This window comes from Saimiri boliviensis, chromosome 18 (assembly GCF_048565385.1).
Source record: "Saimiri boliviensis isolate mSaiBol1 chromosome 18, mSaiBol1.pri, whole genome shotgun sequence".
Lineage (NCBI taxonomy): Eukaryota > Metazoa > Chordata > Mammalia > Primates > Cebidae > Saimiri > Saimiri boliviensis.
Window position 1 is genome coordinate 36,712,057 of NC_133466.1, and position 12,907 is coordinate 36,724,963.

The window sequence follows — 12,907 nt, forward strand, 5'->3', positions numbered from 1 at the left end:
AGTTTTTTCATGTTCTTCTCCCTGCTCATATTCTAGCTGTGCTGGCAGCTGATTAGATTATGCCCACCCAGATTAAGTTGGGGAGCAGGGGTCTGCCTTTCCCAGACGTTAACTCAAATGTTAATCTCCTTTGGCAATACTCTCACAAACACACCCAGGATTGATAGTTTGCCTCCTTCAATACATTCAAGTTGACACACAGTATTAACCAACACAAGGCCACCTCTTGTCAAATTGAACCCATACACATCTCCTGAATCATACATAATTTTCAAATAAAGATGATAACAAGGTCGTAATTACACCTAAATACAATTATCCGTCATACAATTAGAAATGAAACAATCCCCAACCTAAAAGCTATTACATAAAGTTAGCAACATTTAAATGCTGACATTATATCAATAAATCTTACAATATATGATTTTTCCTTTATCATTTCTTTTGATAAAGGAAAAAGGAAACAAAATGAAGGTATTTTCTTAGTACAAGTGCATATGTGCACAAACATGTTTCTAACAAAAGGAGTAGGTAATACTCATGACAATTACAGTCTCCATTTCTGCAACTGGTCACATGCACATAGCTGGTATGATGACTACCTCTTTCTACCACCCGTTCTGTATTCCCTTTCACTTTCAGCAAGCACCTCAGCAGGTTGTGTTTTTTCTCCCTGGTAGAGCGACAAAAACGTCAGTTCTTGACTTCTGTGCACTTGCAGACTCAACATCATGTGGAAGCTGCCAAGGCTTGAGGCTTGCACCCTCTGAAGCCACAGCCTAACCACTAAGTTGGGCCCTTTCAGTCATGGCTAGAGTGTCTGTGACACAGAGCACCAAGTCCCTATGCTGCATACAGCACATGGACGCTGAGCCCAGTCCACAAAACCATGTTTTCCTTCTAAGCCTCCTGTGACGGGAGGGGCTGTGATGAAGACCTCTGACATGCCCAATGGCTTGGGGATTAACGTCCAGCTCCTTGTTACTTCTGCCACCAGCTTGAATTTCTCTTCAGAAAATGCGTTTTTCTTTTCTATCACATTGTCAGGCTACAGTTTTCTGAACTTTTATGCTCTGCTTCCTTTATGAAACTGAATGCCTTTAACAGCACACAAGTCACCTCTTGAATGCTTTGCTGCTTAGAAATTTATTCCACCAGACACCCTAAATCATCATCTCTCTCAAGTTCAAAGTTCCATAAATCTCTAGGGCAGGGGCAAAATTCCTCCAGCCTTTTAGCTAAGACATAACAAGAGTTACCTGTGCTTCAGTTCCCAACAATTTCTTCCTCTCCACCTGAGACCATCACATCTTGGATTTCATTGTCCATATCTCTAACAGTCTTTCTGTCAAAGCTATTCAACAAATCTCTAGGAAGCTCCAAACTTTCCCATATTTTCTGTCTTCTTCTGACCCCTCCAAACTTTCCCATATTTTTTTGTCTTCTTCTGACCCCTCCAAACTTTTCCATATTTTTCTCTCTTCTTCTGACCCCTCCAAACTGTTCCAACTTCTGCCTATTACCCAGTTTCAAAGTTGCTCCCACATTATTGGGTATGTTTTCAGCAGTTTCCCCACTCTACTGGTACCAATTAACTGTATTAGTCCATTTGCATCCTGCTGATGAAGACATACCCGAGATTGAGCAGTGTACCAAAGGAGAAGGTTTAGTGAGCTTACAGTTCCATGTAGCTGAGGAGTCTTACAATCATGGTGGAAAGCAAAGAGAAGCAAGTTAGATCTTACATAGATGGCAGCAGACAAAGAGAGAGCTCGTGTAGGGAAACTCCCGTTTGTAAAAACATCACATCTTGGAAGACCCATTCACTATCACAAGAACGGCACAGGAAAGACCTGCCTCATGATCTATATCTCCCACCAGGTGCCTTCCATAACTCCTGGGAATTATGGCAGCTATAAGATGAGATTTGGGTGGGGACACAGAGCCAAATTATATCAGTGCCCTTGGGAAAGGATTTAACTGATGATTTCCTCAATTACTGAAAAAATATGATAACTAAAGAGAAACAACAATATTTACTTACTGATAAGCAAATTAAATACTTAATCCCTGTAACAGCTCTGTGAAATAGTTTCCTTTAATATCTTCATTTTACCTACAGATGACCCCACTGTGATTTAGAGGTGAAGAAAATTATCCAAAATATACAGCTTCTAAGTAGCATGTATATTTTGCTGAAACTCAAACCCCATTTTTATATTGCTAACAGTTTCCCAAATAATGCTATCTGCATATTGCTATTTGTGAGAATTACTTGAGAGGAATTCATGTAACACTCATGATAGATCAAGGACTTTCAATAAATATTGGTTCCCATTTCTTTGAATATGAATAGTACTTTACTTTTTTCAAAGCAGTTTAGATTTCTAACTTCACTTGAGCTTCCTTGGACAGATAAACATAAATATAATATTAAATAATATCAACAAATCACCAGTGAAAATGGTCCTCGCATCTGGGCTTTCTTTCTTCATATTTGCTACCTTTTTTCTTCCAAACCTTCAATCCTCAAGATACCATGAAAAGAGACTTTGAATATTAACTTTTCTTGCGTCCTCCCTCCCTTTTGGGGATCTGAGAACAGGTATACAAAAACGAGGCATACGCTTCTTTTCATAAATGGATGAGTGCCTTGATGTTGCAGAACCTGATAGCACACACCTAAAATGATTATTTTGTGATCTTTGGAATCATCATGGCTGGATGTCCACTCACAGAAGGACTTTTCCTCTTCTTGTAATGATAAGCCTTAATGGAATCTGGCCTGCAGAATGTCTGGGCTGTGTGTGAGCTTGGTGTCAGATCAAGTCCAAGCAAGTTCCCCGAAGCTCAGGCTTTACAACATCGTGTAACTCAGAAACATTCCATCAAGGCACCACCCACCTTTTCCAGTGGGAATGTACTAAAATGATTCTCTTGGAAGCAGTGTGGAAGTAGGGGGAAGGGTGTCAAATTTGTGCTTTTGGAGGGGTTTGTGGACGGGTGAATGGGTGGAGACAAGATAGGGGGAATTAAAAGCAAAGATGGAAAAAATAACCACACTGCCACCAAAATATTCTGCTGAAGGATGAGGGAGTACACCCTACAGCTGTTAGCACTGTTCAGCATATTTTGCATATTTACATATACCAAGTATTTCCAAACAGCCTTGTGTTTGTTTTAAAATCCCACACGGAGATGTCTGGTAAAGCTGTCACTGCAGAAAGCTATTTTCTTGGTGAAGTTTGCAAGATTGTTTTCCAAATTCTTTATATACACCATAAACTGAGAAGAAGAGCTATTGTCATTAACCACATCATAAAGAAATCTGACCTAATCTACCCACCCATCAGGCAACACTCAGAACAAAGCACCATGTTCTAAGACAAAGGAAGCACCTCGTTGATTGAAGCCAAATTTTTTGTTGTTGGTGTAATTTGTTTAATACAAAATGGCACATAGCATGATAGCCTGTCTCTCAATGATCTTTGATTAGTCCTGAGCTATCAAAGCATATTTTTTCTTTATTTCTGTTGACTCTAATCTTTGACTTAAAGATCCCAGCCTTACTGAGTTATAATTGACAAAAGTTGTATATGTTTAAGGAATGTGACATGATGATTTGACTAACATTGTGTAATGATTATCACAATCAAATTAATTAATACAGCCACCACTGGAAGGGTTTTTTTTTTTTTTTTTTTTTTTTGGTCAGGAAAATGATAACACTGGACAGATTTCTCGTGTAGTCATTTTCTTTGGAAACAGAAAACACCACAAAACCATACATAGCTCATTTGAAAAAGATTAGTGAGCTTTCAACAGAAGGAATAGGGGAGTTTAAAGCTATATTTTCCTTTTAGCAAGATCCACAAGAAAGGATAGAGTGTCATGCTTAAAGGGGAACAGATTTTGTATTTTTTGGCAAGATATTAAATCCTCTGTTGCTATATTTGGCTCTCTGCAAACAGTCTCTTGTACAAGTGCAAAGCAAAGATCAATGCTGGTGTTCTTCATTCAGTCACAGCCAAACTTGGTATGGAAAGTAAAACAGTTGTGCTTGAGTGTTGTTTCTAACAAAGTCTTGCAGTTCATTTATTGATCAGCAACATTCCAGAATATGGATACCCTCTTTACACATTAAATCTATCAAAACATGTTTGCTTTTCCACAACAGTTTTTCCACTGCTTAACTGATAGCAGATGGAGTGATTCAATCTGGACAAAAGTGTGAAAGCTTTACCATGCCAATGCGGTCATATTTAGCTATTTAGTCAAATGTGTATAAGCAGGTCAAGTGAGATACTTGGAGACTTAGGGCATCACAAGATGGACCTATGCTCCCAAAAAAGGAAGCAAAACAATTAAATCGTACTTGGTCGTCCCCAGAGAAAAGACACTTCAGCTAGGAAGAATCTGCACTAGATGTCCTGCTCTCCACCCCCAAGACTGCTCATCTTCCATAAATACCACATAACCCTTTGGATTCTGAAGCACTATAACAACTACGTGAAACATTTGAAATAGTGACAGGAATTTTCTTCACATGCAGTATGAAGATAAACCCCCACACAAATGGCAATGCAAACATTATGCCTTGCCGTTTCCAGTGAACTAGTCTTTCTTGATTATAAGACTGACAGAAAATGATGAAAGTCCAATACTAGTGATTGTAGGTAGAATAATGGCTCCAAGTCCTAATCCTCAGAACCATTGGATATGTTATTTTACATGGAAAAAGGGACTTTAAAGATGGAATTAAGAGCCTTGAAATGAAGAGACTATTCTGGATTATACAAACGCAGCCAATGTAATCACGGGCCTTTAAACATGGAAGGGAGAGGAAGAGGAGAAAGCCAGAGTGATGCATGTGAGGTCTTGACCAGGTTACTGGATTTGAAGATGGAAGGAGGTTAAACAAAGGACTCTAGAAGCAAAGAACAGCACGATTCTCTCCTGGAAGCATCAAAAGTCTTTATATACATCGTGAACTGAGCAGAAGATATTTTTGCTCAGCCTATTTACTGTAGCCCACCGAGACTGAGATCTTTGCCGAATGTCGGAGCTGTAGGATAACAAATTGTGTTGCTTTAGGACATTATCGTTGTATTAATGTTTTACAGCAGTCATAAAAAGCTCATTTCGCTGTATTCTAAATGTGGTAGACAGTTAAAAAGCCTGTGCCAAATTATTTCATCTGTAGTGCTGGAGAGTCTATTATTTAAATGCTGATTTTCAGACTTCAGTACTTTCACATGAAAGATACATGTAATAAGAAAATTGAGGGCCCACATAAAAAAACTCTAGCTTTGCTCAAAATACAAGGTTTGGAATTCTCTTTTCAATGTCAATGAATGGTAGAAAAGTTTTTGTTTCATACTACTTATGGCAGGGTCCCTGTCAACAAATGTAAAAGCAACAAAATACACCTTGGTCAATCAATAGCCTTAGAAGCATTGAATTACAAAATTCTCAACTTTTGCTGTTATGTAATTTGTATATCCCATTTTATTTGCCTTTCCATTATGAATACGTGTTTTCTAATCTATTCCTTGCTGTAATATATAGATTTCTTGGCTCTGAAAATTAACTTTTTAATTAAAAACACCTAGGATGTTGCAATAAATGCTTAATTGAATAAGAAACCAAAAGAGCCTTAAATTCTCAAAATGCAGACCAAACCCAAATGCTACATTAAAATATAAACATACAATTCACATTAAATTATTTATTGAACAAATTGAAGATAATGACATGTTTTTATTACAAAGTCTTCCATCATCTTATATCATTAATATGTATTATGAGACCTGCATTTGAAGAGTGAATAGAAATAAGAAAATGTTTTTCCCAAACCCCACAAAACAGAAAAAAATATATAATTTTATAATTATAAAGCCAAAAGTTTTCTGAATTATACATTTTTATTAATTAAGGATGACAGCATAACTAGGATTACTTTTATTTCTGGAATCACAAAATTAAGGTAGCATAACTGCTTATAGAATTAACAAGTCTGAAATTTCATTGTATTTCAATGCAGCAAAATAATATTTCTATTATTAGTTTTCAGTTTACCTAATCAAGTGACAAATATAAAATTCACTACACTGTATTTTTTTTCACAAAAGCATTTCACCTTATGTAGATTTATATAATGAAAACAAACTGAATTCATATCTTCCCTTTAAATATATGCACTTTAAAGTGATACAAAGAATTCACATGGAAACCTTCCCTATGTTTTATCTCTCGAAAAAAACGTACGGAATAGTATTTTTAAATCAGATATAATATCAAATTTTGTACATTTGCTAAGAAATTAAATCATGTGTGTAAATAATTATTAATAACTTTTGCTCTAGCCACAGCATAGGAAGAAATGTACATCTCTATTAATATAAAGAGAAATCAATAAAAAAGGTCACACCTTGTGCATATACCCAAAATCTAATTAAAGAATCTTGCATGTTAATAGAATTATTCTTATCCCAAATTTAGTAGAGCATAAATTGCTTTTTTTAAAACAATGAATTGATGATGATCTATCATTTTCTAAAATGTATCTGTTTTCTTATACAATGGAATTGGTAAAAGTACACATATGTATATTAGAATTTCTTGGAACTTAAAAAGGAGGTTTAGATAAACTCATTGGATCAAATTAAATTGATTACAACTTCAAGAGAATACTACTTTGACCAATACTTTGAAACTATGGGAAATATTTTTAACCAGAAAAGCATAATAGACAATAAAAGAAATAGGAAAATTAAGATATTTTAATAATAATGATGATTTCTATAGGTTGGAAAAGTGTACCTGGTGCAATTCCCAGAGAGCACTACAAGTTTAATCTTTAATCTAAAAAAAAATACTAAAAATTCTAAATGTCTGTACTGTGACCAGTCTCCATGACCAAGTTACCCAGGGAAGTAACATTTTGAAGTTATTGAGACTGAGGTTTCCTTATGGGCTCCACTCATGCCCCCACTTGCCAGAGCCATTCATTTTTTATAGGTTATATGTTTGTTTTCAACATGGTTTTTGAACTAAAATTTAGCCTAACTTTTCTAAAATTATTTTAATAATAGTTTTAATGCTTTCATAACAGATTTAAAGAGCTCTTTGGCCTTTACATATTTTTAGAGAATAAATTGTGATTTTTCTCTCAACCAAGTGTTACCTTTTCTAAAAGGTATCTTTTATCCTACAGGAAATAAAGAAAAAAAAAACTGAGTTTCTAGCATCCTCTACATTAAACTGGAAGGCTGATTTCATTTCTGATCCCATACAGTTTCTGCTTTCTTTCTCTTGGCTACAAGGCTGATCAATCAGGAATTCGAACTGCCATCAATACCCCTTTGTAACTGCAATGGCTCAATTGAACTCCTTCCATCTTCAATAGCTGACATGGTGTCAACATCTGCTTCCAATAAGGTTGTTTCTTTTTTAGTTTGAGTAGAGTAAATCTGCTGACTGAGATCGTAAATGGTTCTGTTTTCTTTCCCCCTTTTCATGCGGAAGATTTTTTCCACTGTATTTTGCAACTTTCCTTTAAGTCAAGTAAAATTTAAAAGAGAAATGGATAACTGCAAAAGAAATGTTCTTATCCTAGGTGCCAAGGAAGTTGGCTATATAACTAAAAAATATAAACTTTGGTTAATAAATGACACTGCCCTCATAATTCTGGGCATAGTAATTTATAGGGTCCTGGATAAATAAAATTTCAGAATATGTAAGGAAACTGAGTTGGACCCACATGCCTCTCTAAGGTTAATTTATTTTTCCTTAAGAAATGACATACTCAAAAGTCAGCTCATTAAGAAATGTACATTTATCTCCTATAACTGGTAGGAGGAACAGCTAGTAGGAGAAAAATATTCTCTTTGCAGTAATTTCTTCCAGAAAAACAATCATGTATCTATTTGATTGCTGCAGAAACAGTTATGGATGTGAAGATAAGAGATCTTTGGCAGCTCAATTTAGTGAACCACTTACTCAACTGATAGGCATCTGTGGTAGTTGTTATTTATTGAACATCCAATATGAGCCAGATGATTGACCGTGTGTGTGTGTGTGTGTGTGTGTGTGTGTGTGTGTGTGTTTGTGTGTGTGTGTGATTTCCAACTTCCACAGCCTTCTTGCTAGGTATTGTCCCATTTTTGTCATGAGAAATATAAATGAAGCCCCAAACCACATATAAAATTGTGGCTAAGCTAGAATTTAGAGGACGGCCTAACAACCAAATTCTTTTCCATTAATTCATTCTGCTTCTCTATTTGTCCCTTGGTCAAAACTCTAACATATGTACTTTCCTATTACCACCACTTAATGCCACTGCCCCTACCGGTTTAATTCAGCCAACACTATTTAAAGAAGGAACACTCAGTAAGGGATAGAATACAGGTTCTTGAAATATGGTTTCTGATTGCCACTTTAAATTATAAATACAACATTAAACCAGATAGCAAACTCAAAAGCTAGATAGTGTGACATAGTCTGCAAATCTTATAATAGGAATTGGCAAATACTTTTTGCATAATGAATAACAAGTTTCTCAAAGACAACTTTCATGTCAGTGCCTAGAATTTTGGGTTTTTTTTTAAGTCTTACAAAGTTAAAGAAATAAATTCCTCTATTATTTGCAATCCACTTGTTATCATTTTGCAAATTTTAGAGCAATCTTGTACATTTTTTGCTTAACAAAATAATATAAATACTCTTAAGAGGAAGGAGAAAGGAGAAAAAAGAGGGGAAAGTTAAGAGTTAGGAAAGTTAAACTTTCTTAAGGAGAAACATGGATTTCTCAAAAGTTTAGAAGCTCTTTCAAATGAACAAAGAGACCTAATAATCTGTTAGGTTCCTGATTTGTCAACATTATGTTGTTTTCTAGCTCCTGATGGTTTACTGGTAGAAGCATAGATTCTATTTCGAATAAATGAGATGATTTTCTGGAGTCTAGTTCACAGACATTTAGAAAACTCGAATAAAATCTGATTTGTAAAATCAGATAATGCCACCTTTGTCTAAAGGTGGAGTGGTTTTATATTAAATTGGGGAGGCAGTTGGTAGCCCTCAATAAAGCAGTTCAGAAGCCTCTAAGTCCAATAGCACCATTTTAATGTGAAAAAAGAAGAGCCAGAGAATGATAGAATTTTAAACTTGAAATGAATTCAGAATATTATGCTAAATTGCAACTCATCCTCTTTTAGGACTTCCGGTGGTAATAGCAATATGGTCCTAGGAAGGGGATGCCAGACAATTATAGAGACGTGCTCATTCTCTTTCTATTTATATTTTTGATCCACTCCCTGAGTGGCAATGTATGCCAAACACAGAGATCCTGTTTTCTTTTTCCTTTTTCTTTTTGATACAGGATCTTTCTCTGTTGCCCAGGCTGGAGTACAGTGACTCAATCACATCTCACTACAAACTGCAAGCTCAAACTGTCCTCCCAACTCAGCCTCCAGAATGGCCGGGACAACAGGTGTGCGCCAAAATGCCCAGGTAATTTTTAAGACATTTTTTTTGTAGGGATAGGGTCTTCCTATTTTGCCCAGACTGATCCTCAACTCCTGGGCTCAAGCAATCCTCCTGAGCCTCTGCTTTCCATAGTGCTAGGATTACAGGCATGAGCCACCACACCCAGCCTGGGTCCCGTTTTCAAAGAGAGAGCTCACTTACAAACCTTTCCTCTGTACAGCAGAAATCAGTTTCTCAACATTCCTCAGATCCTCAGAGCCAAGATATTTTTTTATCTGATAGTTACCGGGAGAGACACAGAGCAAAGTCTACATTCAGAGTGAAGACATCTAATTGTTTGCTCTCTACCTTTCAATTAAATTTGGTGGAAAATAAGAAATGGAGCAAGGAGTAATTACTTTCCTTCTCCTCTTTGTTGGGAAAATCCAATGGAATGATCTGAATGAATTTGAGTACAACACAACTTTCCAAGAAATTACAAAGAAAGTTAATGTATTCCAAAGGTAGATGAAGCAAATAACCCTGTGAGTCATCACATGGGAATTGTCAAATACTCTTCTTTGAAAACTCAGAAGGACACAAGAAAAAATCAGATTTATAGATTCACTAAATTCTGTGCTCCACATATTTGGGCAAATTATAATTAAACCATTCTATCAAATCAAATTATTGATGAAAGCATAGAAAATTTAACTGGCTACTCCCAAGAAATTTAAGTTCCTATTACTAGTGAGTGGAAGGTATCTTAAGTTTGGACCCAACATTGGTCAAAATGTGCATATTGTGTAAAAGAGAGTCTAGATAAGAAACAGCAAAGTGTGGAGTAACGGCAGGACAAGAGAGTGTACAGACCTAAAACTCAAAAGATGGATAGGATATTAACAAATGCATAAATTACAGCCAAGGAATATATTTGAAAATTATCTATGAGAACTCTGCCTAGTTGAACATGCCATGTTCATGTTTAAAAAGTTGATATATATGATACAGACAATTAAAGAGAGAAAGTGGCATTTCACTGAATGTACTATTTTATGTGGGTGGGGAGGAAGATGGGAGAAATTTGAAAAAACCACTTTATAAAACTAAAACACTTTCATATTCCACTAATTTTTTTACATGACATCTCTGGAAGCAGTTGAAGGAAGAAATGAACTTTGCCCTGGAAATCCTAATATTATCAATAACTGCTACTTTCATAATCTTAATCTTCTCCTAGCAGTGTCTTAATGATAATTTCAACTTGATTTTATTTAAATTATGAGAGCCATATCAACTTAAATACTCAGATTTTTAATTTTTAGCCCAATTTCAGTTGTATATAACCTCTGGTTTTATTTTTAAATTGCGGCATAAATTTAAATCCTAATATACACTTTATTTTGCTCTAAATTTCTTTGTGAAAAAAATTGAATCAAGTAAAACCAGATTTAAACAAACCAACCAACAAACAAATGCTCATTAAGTTTTGTGTTTAAACTACGTATTACAGGGATAGGTGTCATTATGGCAAAGAGCTAGCTTGTAATTTCTCTAGTACCTTCCCAGATATTGTTCCTTCAACTGCTCTTCAGAAAAAACAAATCCCACTTAAAATATGGCCTTTTAAATTGCCATGAATGAATAATTAGAAACAAGCAAAATGAGCCACAGGCACTAGCAGAGAGCATGGTTAAATGCACTTTTTTCCCTAGTAGTTGTATATAACCTCTGGTTTCATTCCTCAGATTTGGATGGGCTAGAAAGAGAATTATTGTCCTCTAGGCAAACTCTTCATGTGATTGGAAGTTTATGCAAACTTTCTTATTAGTCAACCTCCAAGTTACTCTTTGGGAGAAATCAAAGTAATAAAATACCATTTCTTTAGTGTGGCCATTAAAAAAAAAACAAAACACTTTTCAAGCTAAACATATAATTCAAAACTAATTGAGCTAGCATGGAATTAAATCTTTACTGAGATTCATTATAAAAACAATACTGTTTTGGTTTGACTATGGTATAGCTACTTCTGTAAAAAGAAAAGAACAGAAAACATTTGAGGTAACCTAGAAAGCACAGACAGAGCATATCATAGACATCTTAGAGATAAGCATTTTAAACATTTTGCCAGTGCTTCTCTGAGAGCAAGTTCTTTAAACAGAACTCAACAATTTTTACAATATTAAAAAAAAATACATCCCTCAAAAATAGCCCATCAATTCTAAACCAAACTTTTTGTATTTCTACAAAAATAGATGCACACAGAGCTACAAACTTGTATTCCTGAAAGAATGAGCCTTTTAATTTACAGTTCATTCTTTCCTGACAAGGCTGTTGGTTAAAAAAAACGAATCACAATGAAACAAAACTTAGCTATATATTGATAAAAGCAAGATAACAAAAAGAGAGAGTTGCACAGTGGCAAAGGCTCAGATGAGGAAAAAAAAAAAAAAAAAAAAAAAACCACGAGTAAAAATGCTTTTCTTCAATGTCTAGGACCCACCCTGCTTTCTCAAAGAAAGGCCAAAAACCAAAGTCAACCACATGACACTGTCTTCTCCTTTCATATCTTTCATGTCCTCTTGCTGAATGGAAAATACTGACATCATCTTTTCCCAGTGGGCCCTTGGATTCATGCTGCGACCCAACTCCCTAAGATGGTGTGTTTCAGTACCATGGTGATTCCTTATTCTTGTCTTGATGCTGTAGACCTATAAAAAAAATAACAGTGAGGAAAAACAAAGAACATTAATACATTTAGCACCAAAAATTAGCATAATCTGCAATGCATTGGATGTAGAAACCAAAAAAATAATCCAGGCAACCGTGAGGTCTGACCTGAAGACAACCTGATCTCTAAGCAAAATCTATCTGTGCTGGAGCTCACAATTTTCAAAAAGCCAGCTAACACAGTATGTGGTAAAAACACAAGACTAAAACAGTGCTATTGATATAACGCAAATTCTTTGCTATGGTTTTTATTTGCTTGGAGTTTGAGTGAGTAGTCAACAGAATGAATGAAACATTTTATTTGTAATTTCGAAAGGAGGTGATGTTGGGAGATAAGAGACATAAGCCGTCTTTCAAGCATTTTTGTAGTGCTTCAATTAATACTTTCAGTAATTATCAAAATTATTCTTTTAGACCAATGTGATAAATAAATTCTGTTGTTATTTTGAAATGTATTCCACAACGGGATTACTATAAACTGTGGCAATCAATTAGATGTCTAAAAACGGAGTCTTCTATTGTCGGTAAAATAAATATAGTTTGTTCATAACTATCAGTCCAGACGTATATTCTATTTATTAATTTACTTGTTTATCTTTCTCCAAAAAGTATTTAAAATGAATTTTAAAAATCATACTACATGGAAAAAAAATAACATTTAGAAGTTAAAAATAGTGACAAAAGGAAGGTAAACATAGATTAATGGGACATA

At 35.2% G+C, this 12,907-nt stretch overlaps 1 protein-coding gene and 1 pseudogene across 3 annotated transcripts in view; both read right to left on the bottom strand.

Annotated features, from left to right (window-relative positions):
• Positions 1-3,566: 3,566 nt before the first annotated feature.
• LOC101040882 (uncharacterized) lies at positions 3,567-12,101 on the bottom strand (annotated as a pseudogene).
• Positions 5,714-12,907, bottom strand: part of VGLL3 (vestigial like family member 3) — a 49,337-nt gene continuing 42,143 nt past the window's right edge. For all 3 annotated transcript variants that reach the window (XM_039480582.2, XM_039480583.2, XM_074389152.1), the window contains exon 4: positions 5,714-12,176. In XM_039480582.2, coding sequence (XP_039336516.2) covers positions 12,133-12,176 — 44 coding nt within the window. In that variant the 3' untranslated portion in view covers positions 5,714-12,132. The remainder of the gene's footprint in view (positions 12,177-12,907) is intronic.